The 22406-nt window shown below is 40.0% G+C and overlaps 1 protein-coding gene across 1 annotated transcript in view; it reads left to right on the plus strand.

The window, feature by feature from the left end:
• The window catches only part of CACHD1 (cache domain containing 1), a 197490-nt gene that overhangs the window by 66328 nt on the left and 108756 nt on the right, over nucleotides 1–22406 (plus strand). The window contains exon 2 of the mRNA XM_014855338.3: nucleotides 10404–10466. Coding sequence (XP_014710824.3) covers nucleotides 10404–10466 — 63 coding nt within the window. The remainder of the gene's footprint in view (nucleotides 1–10403; nucleotides 10467–22406) is intronic.

Consider the following 22406-nt stretch of genomic DNA (forward strand, 5'->3'; position numbering starts at 1 on the left):
ATTCCGTAATATTGCTCACGCAAGGGCCAGAGGGAGTGCAGAAGTGAATCAAGCCGTCCCTCGGGATTTTCTAATCTCAAGAGGAGATAAGTCGCATGGGAAACTTCACGTCAGGGCCCCTCGAGTGTCAGACAAGAAGGTGATCTGGTCCCTTTGGTGCTTAAAGTTATCACAGACCCTTGGGATAGTAACCGGTCTTGTAAATGAACTAGATTTCTTTCTTTGAGAGAAGGCTCAGGAACGGTTTAGGAAAGTGGATGCATGGTTCTGAGTGTGTGGAATATAAACATTCTCAAAGCGCCTATTTCATCATGTCACTCTTCAGTTAAAAGTCCTTTTAACAGCTCTTTATTTCTTGGCAAAAATACATTTATTCATTTACTCATTCAAAAAATATTTACTAAGTGCCTACCACATGCAGAAAATCCAACTCTTCTTCCTGGCTTGAAAGACCTCCAGTCCAGTGCCATCATTTCTGTTCCATTTAGTTCACTTTTATTCCCCAAAGCTCCCCTTGTGAAACTGACTTTGTGTCGTAATTATGGACTTCAGGATCTCTCTAGAATGTGAGCTGTTCCCGGAAAAAGGCAGTGTCCTTATCGATGAAGACCCCATTTCCCAGGAGATGGGCCAGTGCTTAGTAAGCCCTTTATAAGGGTTTTCTTGAGGCCGAGCGACCTAAAACGCAGAGTCCACGCGGGCGGGGATTTTTGTCCATTATGCTCACTCTTGTGCCCCTAGCGTCTACAACAGTGCCTGGACCAGAGTACTTAGCACTTAGTACTATGTGCCGGATGCTCTGAAATGCTCTCCCCCAGACTCCTTTTTCCTTCTTTTCCTGTTTACGTCTGACCTCCAAGTCGAGCCCCCGTCCTATCTCTGTAGAGCCGCCTGCCCCACCCCCCAGCTGAACTCGGACAGCACCTTGGGCCTGTGCCAAACATACTGAATTGTTCACTGTTACTTCTTACTTTTTATTTTGATTTCTTCTCCCAACGAGAGAGTGAGCCCCTTAAGAATGTGGGGCCGTATTTTACACTGCCTCTGACTCCTTCAGAAAAGACATGAGTGATTGGCCGAGTTATTAATTAAACGTCGTCGCTCAGGTCCGGAAGGGTAAGCGTTTCAGGGTTTCCAGTCCCCTTTGTCCTTACGGGATGGATTCCCAAAGAGCTGCGCATGTGTGGGTTTGTGCACACACACAACGCTGGAGACTAAAGGCTTATATATGCACTTAAAGCGCCAACTGCCAAGCATAAATGCACAGCCATTAAATACCCCCTTTTTTTCTTTCAAGGTGAAAAAAAAATCTTCATGGAGCTCTAGAGGCTGGAGAGGGAGAATTAGGAGTGAGGGGAGTGGAAATTTGGCACCATCTGCAAAGGGTTTGGGCAACCCGACTTTCCGTTTCTGAGAGGTTGCCATGTGCATTGTCATGAATATTACTTACAGTCAAGTTACATCGGCTACAGGCTGAATCCGTCCAACATGTGGAACTGATTTGCTTGCCTTTTTTGCCTGCTTCTCCCCTTTAAAAGCCAAAACAACAACAACAGAAAACTCAATAACCCTTGAGAAGCTTTATTGCATTGAGGGAAGTGTTTCCGTCCTGTTCTGCCGGCCTTTGTTCTCCGGCTCGCGTTTACCCACCCGCTCCCCTGGGTTTGAATGCGGCAACAGGAAAGCAAGTGATCAGCACTGGAAACTTTGCCTGCTGAGATGCCTGCTCCAGATTTTCCCTGCGGAATCAGACTGCAGCTCTTCTTTTCCCCTGTAATTTCTTTTGAGGCTCAGAGGGGACCAAAACAGGCAGCTCTTTGTAAAGGTGGCACTTGTCACCAACTTGTGACTCTCCCACATGCTTTCTTATTATTCAGAGCTCAGGTTGGTTTGACGGGTGTTAAGTTAAATGCCATCAGACTAAGGAACTCATAATTTGAGTTCTTTTGCAGACTTGGAGTATCTGAGAGGCTGTCTCTGTGTCTTCTTAGAGCCCAAAGTGGACAGGGGGGAAAGACAGGGGTGAGGGGGGAAGACTGTTAATAGAGTGTTGAGAGACGGGGAAAATTTTTTATCTTAAAGAGAAAGAATACCTTCTTCCTTGTTTTGCTAGCTGGTTGAGTAACCAATCAAAATAATGATCTGAATGATTTAGTGCCTACATCAGTGGATCCACAAATGCTTATATATGCTTACTGTGTACAGTGCACTGTGCTGAGGAATCGTCATGTGGACCCGTTGTTGCAGAATTTACAACAAAATACAACCTAGAAATCCAGAAGAGTGGAAGGAAATAAAATGTAGACAGTAGTTGGTTTCTACTGAGTAGTCAGACAATAGATTTTGTTTCTCTTCTTCCTTTACGTATTTTCAAATTTTCTATAATGAACACACTATTTTAATTGTAGCATAGACAGTCTTTGCTGCAGACGTCAAAGAAGGAAGCAGTTACCCTTGGTGGGAGGTTTTTCAGAATGAGATGGGACTTCGGTTGAGAAATATCTATACAGGTATTTTTGCTCTCCCCCTACCTCCAACTATCATAGAATAGCTATCATTAAGAGAATATTCTTGATAGACTAACGATAATGGAATAGACTAAGAATAGAATAACTATCATAGACTGAATAACTATCATAATGGTGTGTGAAATACTTTCCTGATGTTTTTAGTGCCCTCTGTATAAATTCATCTTTAGGGGCTGGCCGGGTGGAGTAGTGGTTAAGCTCACTCACTCTGCTTTGGTGGCCTGGGATTCGCTGGTTCAGATCCTGGACACAGACCTAGCACTGCTCATCAAGCCGAGCTGTGGTGGCGTCCCATATAGAAGAGCTGGAAGGACTTACAGCTAGGATATACAGCTATGTACTGGGGCTTTGGGGAGGAAAAAAAAAAAGAGAAGGATTGGCAACAGATGTTAGCTCAGGGCCAATCTTCCTCACCAAAAAGCATACCTTCAAACTAACTAAATAAATAAATAAATTCATCTTCACATTTGTGAGTTAACATATGTAAAGTACCTAGTGCCAGACAGATAGTAAGCACTCTATAAGCGATAGCTGTTATCATTTTTATATATAGCAACCTTAAGACAAAATCAGGAAGTTGGTTGGGCCGGGACATGAGTGCCTGGGTACCATTTGCACAAGGTCGACTATTGTGTACTAACAGGTTTTGTTTTAAATTCCTCATCTAGGCCTCTTCCTATGCCATGATTTTTCAGTACCTAAGCATTTCCCTTTGTCATGAACCTGGAATAGCGCTGTTTCTTACAAGTCACTGTGCTGTTCAGAGATCTGATTTTTGTAGGGAGAATCAAATGTAAGCCACTGCATTTACCTTTTCCTCTGAAAGCTCGCAAAATGATGATCTAGTGCAAATGGTTCTGTGTAGAATTTAGTTGTAACTCTGAATGCATGCCCTTTATTTCTGAGTGTGACAACTTTTTGAAAAAGGGTTGTCTATCCCTTATAGAGAAAATCCGTGTTCAATTTTGAGATTTGGAGGGAGAGAGAAGGAAAGAAAATATATTCTGGATTTGTTATTCCCAGGCAAGCCCTGTTACACTTTTGGTCACTTTCTAGGTTTTACATAAGTTTTCTCTATTAAGGTAGTGTTTACATAAAGAACTATAAATAAACTTTGAAGTAAGACAAATTTCTCATCCAGACTTGGCCACTTACTTACTCCTGGCAACTTTGGGCAAGTTAACCTCTCAGAACCTCAGTTTCCTCATCTGTAAAATGAGGACATAGTAACTACTATGAGGGGTTGTTGTGAATGTTAAATGAGATCATGTGTTATAAAGCACCTGAATCACAGTAAGGTTATTATGTGTAATGTATCCCCACACACACATGTAATTAGAATATTATTTGTATATTTTAATGCTGCTTTTAACAATGACAAAAATTATTGTAAACATACTTTTAATAGCTACACAATATATTTTTGATGGAAGAGTAATTTAATTAGTCCCCTATTGTTGGACATTTAGATTACTTTCAAATTTTTTTTTAGAGGTAACTTTTTCTAATCTTCTTAAACTGTTTTCTTGAACCACCTGTATCCAGAATGAACAAGTTTAGAGATTTAAAAAGATGTCTGAGCTTTATAGCACCAGATTTATGACCTCAGAATGCAGCATGATGAGCCTCCTCAGAGAATACCATTTTTCTGGACCTTTCACGAGTTTAACATTGTTAAGTTAAATAGTCTGGTAAAAATCAGACTGTGTGTAATCTGGGCAGGAGGGATCCCTTAAAACCTAGTCAAGATTATTCATGGGGTGTGCTTAGGGGAGAATAAAGTCATGCATGTGTTTTCTCTCCTGAAACACGTAAATTAAGTTGCCATTAATTCCCTGACCAGTAGTTGGAGTTTTTTAATGACAGCACTTTCTCTTTTCATGGCTAATGTCAGTCAACTGCTTGATAACTGTGGTGATCAACATTTTCCTCCCCTTTGGCCACCATTCCTACAATCATAGGAAGAGATCCAGAGCAGAATGAAGCTATTAGTGAATTGTCAGCCAAATTGGCTTGCCACAGAGACCTGTAAACATCAAGAGGATAAGCTTTTGAATAAAAATTCAGTCCTGCATTTCCTTAGCAAAGATCAGGGAGGGAGACCAACAGAATCTCATTAGGCTTGTAGAGGTATTTGTTTGTCCGCTGTGGTATTGTGTTATACCACTCATTTAAATAGTTAAAATTTGGCAGAGCTGTTGGAGGAGTGAAGGTGGGCCAGCTGTCTCAACTGACCATCTTATTAAACACTCATGGAGTTGTTGCGGTTCCAGCAAGCTGGAATTCTCTTGCCATCTGTTAAGCAGGCTCAATTAACTGGAGACACTTGGGAGGGAAGGAGATGGCCAGGAGGGAGGGGGAGTCAGTGGAGTGGGCAGTGGGGACTGGGCAGGACTGAGGTGCAGCCCTTACGAGGTGGGGGGAAGCAGGCTACACACGTATGCACTCACACACACAGGCATACACACGGCAGAATGTCTTTTTTTTCCGCCTCTTGCAATAGAGCTGGGGGGGAGCTGTATTCAATTGTTGGGTGACTCTAAGTCCTACTTTATTTGAGTTGACCCTCCTCTTGAGGGGGGCGGTGCTTAGAGAATAAAAGAATGGAATATGCAAAGAGGAGATTAGCTTAAATTGTGTTATATGGGTTTAGAGCACCCAGGTTGGATGAAACTCGGATAAAGACACCTTTTTTCTTGCTGGAAATTCAGGTTGGTACAGTAACATTGGATGAGAAGCTGAAGAAGTAAGTAACGTTATGCTCTTCAAGTGTGAGGGAGCAATTAATATGTGGCCTCAGGAAAGGCTCAGGAGATCTCTGTGCATTGACAGGTGATTCTGCAGGTGCTGAAGTCCCAGTTTCTTCTGGATTACTGAGTGGGATGTAGATTTTTCTTTGAGTATTTATAATAGCCCGGTTAATGGACTCTTGTCCTTTTTAAAAATGCATAGTTTAATGAAACATGTGAAAACATTTGACTCGGGTTTATTTTAAACAGACTGTCCAGAATGTATGTTTAAAGGAAATTGATTGAAGAATAGCATCCATGCAGGAAAGTGCACTACAGCTTGATGAGTTCTCACGAAGGTGAACCCAGCCCTGCAACCAGCACCCATATCAAGAAAGAGAACGTTTGAGCACGCCACTCGCCCACAAAGGGTAACCGCTGTCCTGACTTCTGGCAGCACAGATGAGTTTTGTCTACTTTTGAACTTGATGTAATTAGAATTATACACTTCATGTCCTAGCATCTGGCTTTTTTTTTTTTTATCAATATTGTGTTTGTGAGAGCCATCATGTTGATGCATGTTGCAATTGTGTGTTCATTCTTGTCTCCGAATATTCCACTGTGTGAGTACAGCACAATTTGTCTATTCTGTTGCTGATAGGCATTTGGATGTTTTCCAGGTTGGGGCTATTCTGAGTGGTGCTGCTATGAACGTTCTTACGCTTTTCTTTGCATAAACATATGAACGTGTTTCTGCTCCGTATACGCCAGGGATGGGAACTGCTGGGTTGGGTCGTAGGATGTACATATGATTAACTGTAGAAGGTACTGCCAGTTTTCCAGAGTGTGTGTATTAATGAGAGAAAGGTCCATTTTGTCTTTTTAGATCAGAGCTCTCAGTTCTCATGGCATAAGAATAGGACATCTCGTTTTCTTTTGATTGTGGAATTTAATAAAGAGGCTTTCAGTGAAATATTTCTACTTGAAATAACTTTTTAAAACTCCTCCACACATTTCAATTGATCTTTCCACCCTACAATAAAGTATTTTTTCAGTTTCAGCATTTGAGGAGAACAAGAAAGAGTGGTGGGCCAGCATGGGCCATGTCTTTGCCATTACTTTCAGAGAATTGTATGCCAAGAGTGACTTGAGGATCCCCCCAGGTTGTGCTCAAATTAAGAGCTCAGATTTCTGGAATTCCTTTGGGCCTCCAGGGGACTGTGCTAAGGGAAAGTGACAACTCGAAATAGAATGTAGAATGCCCAGCTGCCCTCCCATCCCCTCACCCTGGGACAGAGAAGTCACCCCGAGGGGCCGGACAGCCCGACCTCTGGGTTCGCTCGTCATTTTCAAGTTTTAGGAAATCTTTTCATTTCCGTTTCCGTTTTTCATGTCCTCTAACAACCGAGAAACTACTCTGAGGTCACCAGAATGTCAGCTAGGTATATCATTTGGAATTCTTGGCTCTCAGATCAAAAACAAAACCTTGTATTCTATTCCTTTCACAGTTTCACGTAGCGATAGAAAGTAATAAAAAATAAGTCCTCTGTCTGGGACTCCTAATTACTCCTGACATTGGCCATATGTATAAGGTTATGCCAGCATAGTATAGCTTCTTTAAAATGGATAGAAAAAACTCAAATCTTCATTTTTTTCTACATGCAGGTATCAGGATTCCTAGACTATCCTGAACAAAAGATATGAATAAATGTGTTTAATAGCTTTGCTAAAGGCAATGCCTGGGGTGGTTTTTTTTGTTGTTTTTTGGGGGGGTTTTTGTGCGTGTGTGAGAGGAAGATTGTCCCTGAGCTAACATCTGTGCCAGTCTTCCTCCATTTTGCATGTGGGACACCACCACAGCTTGACTGATGAGCGGTGTGTAGGTCCACGCCCTGGATTTGAACCTACAAACCTGCGGCAAATCTAGGCAGAGGGCACGACGTTAACCACTGCGCCACAGGGCCAACCCAGCAATACCTGTTTTCAACTCAAGACCTCGGTTGAGAGCTCGGCACTTGAATTTCTTTTACCTGTGACACATTTTCTAACTTTGGAGCCATGGTTTTTAATCTGTAAAATCGGTTTCAGGTCCCTGCCCTGCCTGCTACCAAAGTTGTTGTGGGGGTGAAATGTGATCATTTACGTGAAATTGTAAACTGTAAAAGTACCAGCCTAAGCCTTTGAGAGCTGAGCTTGGCAGGCCCTGCGTTCTGAGAAAGACGATTCCTGTCCATTGACCTAGAGCAGAGTGGGCGCTCAGTGCACCCTGAGAGCTGTGCACACACGTCAGCCTGAAGCTGTAACCTTGCTTCAGACATGGCTGGCTGACCTATCTGGTTCTGAGTTACATGTCCACAGTCTTCTGGCCCCTCGCTGACACCCTCACCCCAGAGGGAGAAGAGGGGCAGAACATTGTTTGCTTTGGTGGTGGCCCCAGTGACCCTACCAGGTCACTTCCAGGGCAGTGAGAGGGTCGTATAAAATAGGTAGTCTGCAGAATCCCCAATGCTTGTTATCTAAAACCTCTCTTTTTAAATTTTCTTTGACACACTCACATTTGTTGGCTGTAGACAATATAGAAATGCTTACAAGCCATAAAAAGATCTACATAAAAGTATTAACAATCATTGTCAATAATTGTTAAGAAGATAAATGAGTAAAATAGGGACCAAGACACAGCCTCATGTGTCCTCCCGGGCCTATATTCCTTGTTATTGCTGAAATTCACCGTTCTTTTAACACAAAGGAGGAGGAAGGATCTGATGTTCTTGGGTGGGTTTGGCCCTGGTGGGTGTTGGCTGGAGCCGGGTGGTTTGGGTTTGCTCCCAGGACTAGTTCATGCCTTGTCCATCATTCACCTCTTTGGGGAGCACCTTCCAGGGTAGGACACATAATGTGTCTACTGGAATAGCACTGCCAGAAACGAAATAAGGAATTGATCACATCGTCCAGATCGGCAGACACATGAATTATGTTCGTTTTTAATAAAAGTGTACTCTTGATACTGAGCAAGTTTTTGAAAATCAAATTGTATAAAAATATAGGCTATGGTCTGGGAGTGTGTAGGTGGCAGTGACATTGAGCCAGCCTCTAAAAGCCTTATAATCAAGGGAACTAAGGCGTAGACCAGAAAACTGGGAACGGAGAGTTGTAGGAACAGAGGTTTGTAATCCCTTTTCCAAAAGAGTGTTTCCGGATTCAAAGTCCTGATGCCCTGAGATGAAGAACACCCCCCAGGGAGATGGGGAGCAGAACCCTGTAGTCAGACACATTAATACATCTGCATCAGAATGAATATTCACATGAAGTGGCTTAATAAAGATTATAAATACACGTCAGTTCAAGTTGGGATTTACTGCTGAATAAGTTCAGATCATGTCATATTTTGCCAACAAATGTGTTACGCAAAACTTTTGGTTTTCAGAACCTTATGAGTGATTGTTGATCTGCATTGTGTTTGAGTGTTAGCTGCTGACAAGGGGTGTTTGTTATGTGTGTCAAACAATCATGTAGCATGATCATGAGACAGTAGAGTTAGGAGCGCCGGATCTGGAGTCCTACTGCCTGGGGTCAAGTTCTCGCCTTGCCAAATGACTTTGGGTAAGTTCTCTAACGTCCTAGGGTCTTAGTTTTTCATCTTTGGAGCTGCAGCAATTTTCTCACAACGATTAAATGAGATGTGCACATGCAGTATGATGTGTGCGTTGCTCTGGGCACTCGGTAAATATGCCTCCGTTTTCCTATCTATATAATGGAGATAACAGTGTCTGTCACAAAGGTGGTTCATGAGACTCGAGTCAGTAAATAGATGTAACATGCCTAGAATAGTGTCTGCCTCGTGGTCAGCCTTTGATAAATAGTAGCCAACATCATTATCACCATTATCAACAAAGGTAGAGAAATCTGTACCTTTTCTATCAGCAGAGCCATTTTTTAGGAAAGAGAAAATAAGCATCTGTTGAATGAATGAATGAGGCACATTGGAAAATTATGAAAATTCATAATCATAATTTTCCAGACTGTAATTCCATCGCATTTCATCCCAATCCTTCCCAAGTTTGTTTGCTTCCCTTTCCCCTCCCCCAGCCCCTTGATCTTCCTTCATTTGCACAGCGCTTGATGAACTTGGCGCTCCTCTGCCTCACCACAACCACGCAGGTGTGTTAGGCTGTCTGGGAAGCTGTCCCAGATGCTGACAAACCCTTGGCAGGAGGATAGAAAGGAAAAAAGGAAATTTTGGCTGACATCTCCAGGTCTGACTCCTTACTCATCGGGAGAGTTCCAGTAGTATCTTTCAAGTTTTAGGATAAATGATGAGGCTGCTGCTTTTTTTTCTTTTCTGCGCCTATAACAGATAGATATCTTGGATTTTCATTTTGGGGGGGTTTGTTATATGTTAATCTCTTGTGATTGCTCAGTAATGGTAGTAACCGTAGAGTTGGGTCAAGTCACAAGTCTGCAGAGATGTTTTAAATGCAGGCAGTGTATGGAGGAGTGGGGACCAGCTCGGCAGAGACCAGTGGAAGAATGTGTGTGCTTGTGTGCACAGTTTGGACTAATGTCTTGGCACAGCTGTCGTATTTCCTGACATGTAAGAACTGGATCTTCTCTAAGGCCACACATATTTGGCAAGCCCTATTCGGTTACTCTCCTGAGCGGGTGCTTGGGTAACGAAGGTGGTGGATAATACTGGATAGGTAGGTACTGGTTGGACAGGAACATGAGAGAATATGGAAAGAATCCTCTTTAAAGAGCTTTATTACATTAGATTGTAGTGTCTGTAAACAATTACAGCATTCAGGCAGTGCAGGACTTAAATGAGAAACACAACTTTGTCAGATTATACCAGTCGGATAAAATGGCATGGGCTCCGGAAATCTGTAATTAAATGTATTTTTGAAAATGAAAAATGTAGTGTAACATCTGGTTTATTTCGGCGCTGAAGTTCCTGGCTATTGCTCATACATGTGTGGTTGACGTCGGCTGATACTTGGATTTCTCTGTGTAAAATAACTGTATCTTAATTAAATTTTTTCTGCTTGATTCTTTTTGTGTTGCAAACAAATTATTCACACACACACTCTTACAGAACGTGGCTGTCTTATTTGGAAAACATTAACATTTGTTCATTTCCTCTCTGTTACAGCGGATATTCAACTCCTTTGTTTACACTGAGAAGATCTCAAATGGAGAGAGTGAAGTGCAGCAGGTAAGGGGTCCCTGGTACTTGACTTTCTCTTTGTCTTGATCTTGGATGTGGCTTCATTCTCTCTCCAGGCGATTGCCACAGGAGGTTTCCTGTCGTCCTGTGGATGTGATTTCATACACATCTTAAGCATATTGGTGACAACCTCACACGTCAAGTTCTTGCAGGAAGTCAAAATAATGGTTGTATGGATGGTTTTCTGCTATTTGTGTTATACTTTGGAAGTAGTATTTAATTCCTTTTTGTTGTTTTGCCAACTCCTAAACTGCTCAAATTTTAAAATATTAGAAGTTTCATCTGATGGGGGAAAAAGGCTTTGGAATCAGACAAACTTCAGGTCAAAATCTGCTTTTCCTACTTGCTCTGTGACCCCGGTAAGCAATTTAGCCTTTGTGAGCTGCAATTTCCCAGTCTTAGATAAGGGGAATATAAGATCTGCCTTCTGAGGTCGTGAGAATTAAGTGAAGTGACGTCGAATTAACTGCGAAGAAATGAAATCCTTTATGTGGAAGGTTCTGGCCTAGACGCAGCTCAGTGGGTCTTGGCTCATTGTGTTCTGTATTTTTCTTTCCTCTTATATTCTTTCTTTCTTTCCCTCTGCTTTCAGTGCTCTGTGGGGTCAAGAAGTTCTGAGGCCAGATTCTATTTATTTATAGCTCACTTCAAATGGACTGCTTCCTAAATTAAAACACAGTGTTGGTGAACTTGGTCATAAATAATTGATCTGTGCTTGAGAAGAAGGGTGGTAAAGAGGGTTCTTGGTTTTGATTTCAGCTAATCCACCAACTTCATTACACTAGGTGACTGTCAACTGGTAATTTGAGACTAGGTTGGAAACTTAAGTGAAAAACAGGACAAAGCTGAAAGCCAGAGTGTAGCAGAGTGCTTCCGGTGAATAAAAAGATAAGTCTGGTAAAAACACGTAATAATTTAAACTCTCTGAGATGCCGCCTTTATTTTATTCATGGAAAACAGCTTGACTTGATCTGAACTTCAAAAGTGCTATACCAGAGGAAAAAGCTTTGCAAGTGTCATTAGAGTGAAGTTATAGGATAGTTATTTATTTATAATAAAATTTCTGTGTTTAATCTTGAAGTTCGTCATTTCCTGTTTATAGACATTAACATTTTTTACTGGTTTCTGCAGGTTAAATTTAGAGGATGTAAGCAGTTATGTGTGTACTCTTTTCCTTAGCGTTAGATATTTTTAAAAACTAACGACCTTAAGTTAGAGTGAATGTGGTGTGGTTTGCCGTGTCAAGTCTTATCTGCATAGTTTCTGTTTTATTTGTATTCCCCCAGACTGGAAAGTGCTTTCGAGTCATGAAGTTTAAAAGGGTTTTTATGGAGGTGGGGGGAGATTGCTACACAAAGCACGTTCGAGGAAACTTTTTTGGGAGACCAGAAGCCACTTGATAACGTTTTGAAGGAACTGACCTAGCGATATTAGTTTGCTGCTTTTCTTGAAGTAACAGATACTTTCAAATGTGAAAGTTACCTTGTTTTCTTAGACTGATGTCACTGCTTTATTTTTCTAGCTGTGAACGAGTTTGGCAGCCTGCAGTGACAATTTTTTAAAAATTATAGCAGCCTATCGAGCGCTTACGGGACACTGGTGCTAGGCAACTTCAATGTCTTATCACGTTGACTTTTGCAAATAACCTTGAAGGAAAGATGGTGTCTTTCCTACAGAAGAGGAAACCAAAGCTCCAGGAGCTAAAATAAGTTCCCCGTGGTCTCATGACTATTAAGTAGGAGAGCTAGTTTTCAAAATAAGTTGGAGGGGACAGCCCTGTGGCCTGGTAGTTAACTTCGGCACACTCAGCTTTGAAAGCCTGGGTTTGGTTCCTGCATCTACACCATTCAACGGTGGCTGTGCTGTGGTGGTGACTCACCCACAAAATAGAGGAAGATTGGCACAGATGTTAGTTAGCTCAGGGCAAATCTTCCTCCCCACCAAAAAAAAATTGACACAAGGTTATATTATCTGTATTTTTATTTTATTAATTTATTTTTTGGTGAGGAAGATTGGTCCTGAGCTAACATCTGTTGCCGATCTTCCTCTTTTTGCTTGAGGAAGATTGGTCCTGAGCTAACATCCATGCCATTCTTCCTCTGCTTTGTATATGAAACGCTGCCACAGCCTGGCCTGTTGAGCAGTGCATAGGTCTGTGCCCAGGATCTGAACGTGCAAACCCCAGGCCACCAAAGTGGAGCATGCAAACTTAACCACAACACCACCAGGCTAGCCCCTCTGTATTTTTATTTTAACAGAGTTTGTTTTAAAAATTGGTATTTTCATCCAGAACAAGACTCTCTGCTAAACTCTATCTTTATCTGAATAATTCAAATGAAGGAGAATTATCTGGTGGTCAGTTCTGTGTCTCCCTCTGATTGTAAAAAAAAGGAAAGAAAAAAGTTCTCTATTATATGGACCCGGAATGTACTTTTAAATTTACTCCAGTCTCTCCAGCCTGCCCTCTGGGAGAACCCTGAACAAACAGACTTTATGCCTCTTTTGCATCCAGTGTTTGGAGATAATTATTATCCTGTCATTATTATTATCATTTAGCCTAATTTTAAAATACACAGGCCCTGAATAATTTCATCTCCTGTGGCGTGATTTGCAGACCCTCTGCCTCCTCTGGCCACTCTAGCGATAACAACAGTAAAAAAGCTTGTGTTTGCATATTTACTGAATACTTTGCTTTCACTTCAATAGTCTGATACTCCTGTGGGTGGAATCAGACAGGAGTTAGCCCCATGTTATGGTGAGAAAACACACGCCTCACATCTTCTTGACTTGATTAATGACTGCACAGGAACTCTGGGCCCTGTGATCCTGGACGGTACCCAGGGTGAACTCGGTGGGGAACTGCTTCCCTCTTACTTTTCCTATTCCGTAAACTGTCCCCAGCACATCCACTCACACGTGCACACGCGTTATCTCCCTTGAACTTCAGAACAAGTGCAGAAGGCAGGTGGAGTCACTTTTATTAACCAAGTTTAGAAAGGCCAAGGATCCTAGCTAATGAGTAATGAGGCTGGCTTTTTAAAATATTATGAAATTTATAAAACATGTAAAGAGTATATAAAAAACATATGGATAAACATATGTTAAAATGAACATCTCAAGCTACTGCCCATCTGAAGAAGGGAAGCATTAGCAGTTCTTAGAAAGCCCCGGTGTGCCACTCCCAGGGGCACCCCCTCCGTCTCCTGGAGATAACCATCCTGATTTTCTGTTAGCCATTTCTTTGCTTGTGTGTGTGTGTGTTCGTTTTATATATGTTTCACCCCAACTTCATTGTTTAGATTGACAATTTTTGTTCTTTGTGTAAATTTTAAGTATGCTGTTTGTATCCCTGTGTCTTGCTGTTTTCCCTCGGCATTAGATCCCTTAGAATCACCTGTGTTGATATCTGTAGCTGAGATGCGTTTATTTTCAGTTCTCTGGCATTCCACTAAATGCAACTTATGTATCCATTTTTCTGTTGGTAATGTTTTGGGTTGTGTCTAGTGTTTTAATTTTTTATTTTTGTTCATATCTCCTGGTGCATAGTTTAGGCGGAATAATTCTTTTAATTGCAGGAACATTACCCCTGGTCTCTGCAAATTAAATGCTGGTATGTGTGGGTGTGTGTGTATGTGTGTGTGTGTCTGTGTCTGTGTGTGTCTCCACAAAATTTTCTGTTTTTTTTTTTTCAGATTGGCACCTGAGCTAACGTCTGTTGCCAATCTTCTTTTTTTTCTTCTTCTTCTCTCCCTCCACCTCCCCAAAGCCCCCCAGTACATGGTTGTATATTCTAGTTGCAGGTCCTTCTAGTTGTGGCATGTGGGACGCTGCCTCAGCATGGCCTGATGAGCGGTGCCATGTCCGCGTTCAGGATCCGAACGTTGGGCCGCTGAAGCAGAGCACACAAACTTAACCACTCGGCCACAGGGCCAGCCCCTCTACACAACTTTCAGATGCCCCAGGCGGGGAGAGGGACTGTCCAGTTCAGGTGGAGAATCCCTTCTCTGGGGTGGACTTGCTGGGTAGCAGAGTGCTCCAGGAGGCTGCATGATGCCGAACTCCTTCCGCAGTGGTGGTCGGGGGTTACCCTCCTGCAGACAGTGTGTTAGGAGTTTGCTGGTCTGTATCTTCTTCAATCCTTCATATTAATGATTTTAAATCTTTGACCAATTTGAGGTGTTAGAAATGCTATCTAATGAGTATAATTTGTTTTACTTTGATTACTAATGAAGTTGAAATGAATTTTTAGATGTTTATGGTACATTTTGGTGTTTTTTTCTGTAAAACGTCTATTAATGCCCTTTCTCCACTCTTTAAATTGCATTTCCTATTTACTTTAGAAGTTTAAAAATCTGTGCATGTTCTAGGTCAGTGCTGTCCAAGAGAACGTTCTGCGATGATGGAGATGTTCCATATTGTTGCTAATCAAGCAGCCACTAGTCACATGTGGCTAGAGCTACAGGGTAATTAAATTTCAAATTTTGTTTAATTTAAATTGAAATAGCCACATGTGGCCAGTGGTCACCATATTAGATTCCCTGGCAGATTTGTGTTTCCTAAATATATTCTCCCAACTTGCGGCTTTTCTTTGCACTTTCTTTATGATATCTCTTAAAGAATTTTTTTTCCTTTTAATAGAGTCTGTTTTTTAAATCAACCTTTTCCTTTTTGGGTTCTGCTTTCTGTGTTTTGTTAAAGAAATTATTTTCTACCCCAAAGACATAAAGATGTTCTATATAATCTTCTAAAACTTTCACCTTTCTCATTTAAGACTTTCATCCACCTGGAATTGATTTTGGGATTGGATGTGAAGTAGGTATCCAATTTCTTTTTCTTCCCCATCTGTATTTCCAAATGTTCTAGCACTATCTACTAAACGGTCTCTTTTTGTTTGTTTGTTTTCAGTGTCCTCTTTGTCATTAGTCAAGTTTCCATGATGTGCGAGTTGGATGTGGTTTCCTAGGTCCCTGTCTGTCGCTATGCCCCGGTACCACATTTCTGGTGGGGTAGCACCATTCCCTTCATTTATCTTTCTTGAGAGCATCTGTGGCTCTTTGTTCTTACATTAGAATTTTAGACCCTTTACTCTTACGTATGAATTTGTGAATTAGCTTGTCCAATTCTGAAAGAAAACCCTATTGGGATTTTAATTGACATTACAGTGAGTCTATAGATCAATTTGGAGAGAATATCTTTACTAATGTCGTACCTCTCTCCATTTGCTTAGTACTCCTACAATGTCTTTTAGCATAGTTTTGTAATTTTGTTCATAAAAGACTTGAATATCCATGCATGTGGGATTCAGTTCTAGATTTTTTCCTTATACTATAAATAGTGTCTTTAAAAACTGTAATTCTCTAACTGTTGCAGTTTGAGTTTTATATAGTTTTTTTGTAGCTAGTTAGCTTCTTAAGTTCTCATATTAGATCTAATAATTTACCTGTGGATTCTTTTGGGTTTTCTATATAAATATTTATATATGCAAATAAGACAGTTTTGGTTCTCTCTAATTCTTGTATCTTTCTTCTCGGTCTTGTTACACTAGCCTCCAGAACAATATTACACAATTAGGGTAGTAGTGGCCCCCCATGAAATGTATTATTTTTATTGTTTAGTTTTGGGTATATTCTAATTTTGATTATCGTTTCTTCTTTGATGTATTAGTTATTTAGAGTATGTTTTGAAGGTTCCAAGTGTCTTTAAGAGTCTTCCTAGTGACCTGGCTGTCCTCTCCGACTCCACCATTATCCTGACTGTACAGCTCTTTGGGTTACGGTTTTATGCAGTGTCTCCTATCAGATTTCCCATGTTGGCCAAGCCCTGTGGTTTATCTCCCAACCCTGGTGCCCTGTGGAACCTCACGATCTCCAGACTGCTCACATTCTCAGGGAGAAAGCAGGGTTGGGCCCTGGATTATTTCCCAGATTTCCTGCTTTTACCTTGTTTGGCGGCTCAGTGCCCCTGATGGTGATTTTGGTTCTCATTCAGGACACGAGCCTCTTAACAATTGTAAGAACAGTTATAATTGCTTTTAAGACTTGTTGGATAAGCCAAAAACAGGTTAGTGAATCAAAGGAGATTATTGACCTGTGTTTTTAACTTGAGCTCACAATCTTTGCGTGGAAAGGGACCACTTCTTTATGCAGGTTTTGTGTATTTCATAGCATCTGAAATCCTGACCTGAGTTTTCTGTCCATCATTTCTCCTTTGGGGTCATGAAAACTAGAGCCCCATGGGTTCTTGCCCTCCCTCCTTACTAATCAAGTCTCGTGGAGAGTTGGATGTGCCTTGTGCATGCTATATAACTTGGCAGTAAATCTAACGTGTCATTAATATCTTCTGGTTAGGGAGCAAAGTAATTAAAAGTAATAAAAACCATTTTGTGATTCTTGACTCTTACCACAAAACTCTGTATGGTATAGACTTTGCTTGGCTTTTTCTCATTATTTCTTTTAAATTAACCTTCAGAGTGTGGTTCTAAATTGCCTAACAATGTGTTTTAAATCTTTAATTAGTTCAGTATATGTGGTTTTGCTGCCAAAAAACTATGGCAACAGCCTCAGGAAAGTAAAAATCCCATGCACACATCTTGTGTGCAACGCCTCCCGTCGACTCCATTTTTGAATACTTTAAGAAATTAAGGTGTGTGAGCACATAAGGTCATTCCCTGAAATTAACCCGAATCAAGAAAAATAAACTTTTAATCAAATGCCCCAGGAGATGGCCAAACATGGTCCATCGAACATAAAACAGTGCAGAAGGAACAAAAGGAGGAAGAGCTTCTTAGGGTGTTTGATTGCGTCACTAAAGGAATCAGAGCCTCTAACTTTTTCTCAAATACTCTGGTAATTATTTATGTTTAATAATTTATTCAGTGAAGTGCCAAGCATGTTTTCATAATGAAAGCCGTGTTTCATAAACTTGATTGATGGCAGCCACTGATTTTAGCAGACGGTGGCATTCTTTTGGAATGGGCGGGGTGGTGTGAGAACTGCTCGTGTGTGAGACCCACCTGACTCTGGGCCCGGGGCCTTCCTCCAGCTCTCCTCTTCCTCTCTTCTGCGCTATCAGTTTTTCTCTCGTCAGGATCCGATCCAACATGCTGCTCTCCTATTTTAGATAAACCCTTGACCACACTTCCCTCTCCAACTGCTGTCCCATTTCTTTCTCTCCCTTTAAGCCACAGCCCATCACAAGAGGTGTCTGTACTCTCTGGACCCCATTCTCCCATTCTCTCTGAAACCTTCACCAGTGACGTCCACTTTGCCGAATCCAGGGTCCTCGCTGTATCTGACTAGCATTAGTATGAACAGTCGATCCCTTCCATCTTCCTTGACAAACTTTCCTGACCTGGGCCTGTAGGACCCCACGCTTGCCTCCTTGCTGTTTCTTGGCACCTTGCTGTCTTAGGGCCTTTGCACTGGCGTTGTCCTGACATGTCTTTCCATGGGCCCTCACCTTCTTCAAGTCTTTCCTCAAATGTCACCTTCTAAAATAGGTGACCACTGTGTTTAAAACCACGGCCCGCCCCGCCCCCAAACTCCTGATCTTCCTGTATCTTGTTCTATTTTTTTCTTCTTTTTCCTTATCACTTACCGCTTTTTGTTTTTAGGGCATTGGCTGTCTAAGATTAGTTTGGAAAAATTCCCTCCCACTTTATTTTCTGAAGGAGAAGGTTGGTGTTTTCCTTCCTTAGATGTTTGGTAGAATTCACCAGAGCACCTTTTGGACCTCGAGTCGTCTTTGTGGACAGGTTTTCGATCTCCAATTTCTTTAAACGCTATAGGTTTTTGGGTTTTCTGGGAGTTTTTTGGTTTTCTTTTTTTTTCAGATTTTCTGTTTATTTTGTGTCAATTTTGGTAAGTTGGTTATTTTTTACCAAGAAATTTGTCTCTTTCATTTAAGTTGTTAAATTTGTTGGTATAAAGGTATGTATAATATTTTTATTATCGTTTTAGTATCTTTAGGCCAGAAGAAGAACAGAGAAAAATCGATAAAACAAAATGCTGATTCTTTGAAAAAAATCAATAAAGTGGATAAACTAGACCAAGAGAGAATGAGAGAGAGAGAGAGAATGAATGGGAAAGCAAATCAGTGATCACCAGTTTTTCAAAACTTGAGTTTGCCTTCGTTAATTTTCTCTCATTTTCTCTTTCACAAATTTATGCTCTTTATTTTTTCCTTCCTTGTATTTTAGGTTAATTTTGCCCTTTTGCTTTCTTAAGTTGGAATTTTAGGTCCTTGATTTTTACACCTTTCTTTTTTCCCTCTAAGCACTGCTGTAGTTACATCCCACAAAGTTTGGTGGCATATATTTTCATTATCATTCAGTTTTTAAATATTTTCTAATTTCTCTGTGATTTTTTTCTTTGACCACTTCGAAGTGTGCTGTCCAATTTCCTAAACATTTGGGGTCTTCTTAGACATCTTATTGTTACTAATTTCTAATTTAATTCCATTAAATGGCCAGAGAACATGTTCTATATGATTTCAGTCCTTCTTAATTTATTGAAACCTGGGTTTTATGGGCCAGCATATAATTTATCTTGGTGAATATACGTGTGAACTTGAGAAGAATGTCTCCTGCATTTGTTGGTTATTGCATTCTTTATATAACCATAAAGTTAAGCTGATTGATAGTTCAGATCTCTTGTTTTGGGGCTGATGTTTATTTTGTCTAATTCCATCTTTTGCTGAGAGGAGTGTTAATATCTTCAATTGTAATGGTGGAATTGTATATTTTTCCCTTTAATTCTGTCCATTTTGGCCTCATGTATTTTGAGGCTTTATTATTGAGCATGTACACATTTAATACTGTTAGGTCTTCCTGACGAGCTGTTAATTATGACATTATGAAATGGCATTCTTTATCTCTGATGATAATGCTGTTTCCCTGAAGTCTGTTTTACCTGATGTTAATATAGCCATTCTGGCCTTTCTGTGCTTACTATTTGCATGATATGTCTTTTCACAAGCATTTATTTTCAATGTCTCTGTTGTTAAAAGTGTCTCTTATAGACAGAATATAGTTGAAACTTTTTTTAAACTATTCTAACAATTTCTGTCTTTTAACTGGGAGTATTGAGTTAATGAATATTTAGTTTGGAATGTTGGATTTGGGTCTACCATTGTATTATTTCTTTTCCCTTTTCCTCTCTCTCTTTTTTTGTTTTAGTTTCTCTTTTGTCACCTTCTTTTGGATTTTTGAATTTTTTTGAATTTCATGTTAATCTATTTTGGTTTTTTTAGTTATGTTCCTTTACATATATTTAAGTATATATTCTACAAATTACAATAATACACCCTGTTACAGTCTATTTATAGTTAATCTTCTGCCACTTCTTGTAAAATCTAGAACCTTGGCAAACTTATAGGTCCATTTCTGGTCCGTTAAGGTCCATAACTCCTTTATGCTAGAGTTATATCTATTACAAAGTACACAAGAGAATGTTACAGCCCTTACTTTAAACTGTCTTATGAATTTAATAAATTAATTAAAAGTAAATCTTCTGTACTTGCCATTTCCAATGATTTTCGTTTCTTTCTAAAGATAATCAATTGATATTGAGCCTAAAGAGTTTCCTTTAATATTTATTTACTCATAGTGCAGGTTTTCTGCTGACAGATTCTTTCAGTGTCTTGTTATTTTGGAAAATGTCACTATTTTGCCTTTTCTTTTAAAAGATGCTTTTGCTTGAGATTGAGTTCTGGGTTGATAGGGTTGGGGTTTTTTTGTTTTTTTTTTTAATCTTTTAATGCATTAATGATGTTCCACTGTGTGCTGGGCTCCATAGTTTCTGATGAAAAGTCAGTTAAAGTTGCTGTTACTGTGTTCAGTGTCACCCCTCCCTCCCACCCACAGCTGCTTTCAAGATTTTTCTCTGTATCTTTGATTTGCAGCACTTTGGCTATGACTGTCTAGACACGGCAGTCTTTATATTTATCTTCTTGGTGTTGAGCTTTCTGAATCTGTAAATTTATGTCTTTCATCAAATTTGGGGACTTCTTGACCATTGTTTCTTCAAATATTTTTTCTCCTTCATTCTCCTGATTGCATGTGTGCTAGATCCTTTGTTGTTTTGCTACAAGTTTCTGAGATGGTGCCCTCTTCTCCTCTCCTCTTTTATTTTTAAGTGCCCTCTTCTCCTCTCCTCTTTTATTTTTAAAAATTTTTTTCCCCTCTGACCTTCAGAGTAGACAGTTTTTATTGATCTATCTTTAAGTTCACTTCCGTTATCTCTAATTTACTGTCGAACTCTCCAGATCTAGTTTTTAAATTTCAGATATTGCGTTTTTAAGCTCTAGGATTTCTATTTGTTTCTTTTTAACAGATTGTATTTTTCTGAGACATTTCTCTTTTCGTTCATTGGAAGCATATTTTCCTTTGTATCCTTGAGCATAGTTGTAACAGCTGGTTTAGAATCCTGTCTGCGTGTTCTAACATCTGCCAGTATTTGAAGTTGATCTCTGTTTATTGTCTTTTCTCTTGAAAATTGGTCACACTACTTTTTCTTCATATGTAAGAAAAAAATTGGAGCTGTATTCTTGAGATCGTAAAAGAAACTTTGGTTTCTCTGTAGTCCTGTGAGGAGTGTTGATTTGTTTCTTTGTTTGTTTTAGCAACAGTTAAGTTGATTGGACTCAAACTGCTAATCTGTCTCTTGTTCAGCACTCACTTCTCAGCTCATTGTTTATCTTTAGGCGTAGTGTACCCGCACATGTATAGTTAGGGATCTAAGAATTTTTCTGACCCCAAAGGCGTTTCAAAACACTCCAGCCTTTAAAATACATTCTCATAGAAGTCTAGGTTTTCTTAATTATTTTCACAAATTGTTATTTGATACAATTTTACCTGAAAATTCTTAAATGTGATGTTTTTTGTCATCAAGTACCATTCACTGAGACGTAGTAAAGGAGAGGCATATTGGTTTTACAAGAAATTGATATTTAACAGATGCTGATACTCCAGATTATTTATTTACCTAAGTATAAACTGAAAGCCTCAATTAGAAATTTGGACTAGGTCAAAGCAGTGGATTAGGATCCATGTGAGAAGCAAGATATAGGTTTTATACAAAATTATATCCTTTTATTCATAGAAGAAGAAAGATATTCTGCAGAACAATTTACATGTGGCCCCATAAGTACAAAATAACTCTTTCTTCAAAGAGGTGAGGAATAGAGAGTCAATCGTGGAGAGAGAGCTCGTTATGTGCTAAAATGTAGATAATCAGTCCTAACTAGTGTGGTGTCTTAGAATTTTAGAGCTGGAAGGGACCTCGGAGACCATGGGTACAAGGCCAGAAAGGTTAGGAAACTTCTCTCCATCTGTTTTTTGGCCAGCCCGCTTGTGAGAGTTGCTTGGGATAGAGAACTAAAGAGCTTCATCTTTTTTTTTTTTAATTTATTCATTTATTTCTATTTTATTGAGGTCACAGTAGTTTATAACATGAAGAGCCTCATCTTTTGATATGGAAAACTTGAGTTGCACGCAGGATTCACCACTTACCATCTATTTGATTTTTGGCATGATATAAATATCACCTTTCAGTGTCTGCATCAATTTCCTCTGTAAAGTGAGGATAATGGTCTATCTTGAAAGATTGTTTGCAAGGTTATATGACTGGCACAGAGTAGGCTTATGGTATTTTGTGTGATCTGCTTTTAGAACAGAAAGGTATAGAGTATGATTACTATTCTTAGTTTATTTAATCCTCGTAGATAAGGCCTAGAACGAAAGATCTGTAAACTTTAGAAGGAGAATTTCCAAGACAGAATGACCACAGGTAGACCCTGGAAAAGACACTAGTGGAAGCTTTAAATAGAAGTCATGCTAGTTGAGAAATGAAAGACTGTATATGGGATTTATATTGGCTTTGCGTTTGTATTACTAGTGTATTTCTACTTCCAGAAACTCTCCGCTGTAGG

Source organism: Equus asinus, chromosome 16 (assembly GCF_041296235.1).
Source record: "Equus asinus isolate D_3611 breed Donkey chromosome 16, EquAss-T2T_v2, whole genome shotgun sequence".
NCBI lineage: Eukaryota > Metazoa > Chordata > Mammalia > Perissodactyla > Equidae > Equus > Equus asinus.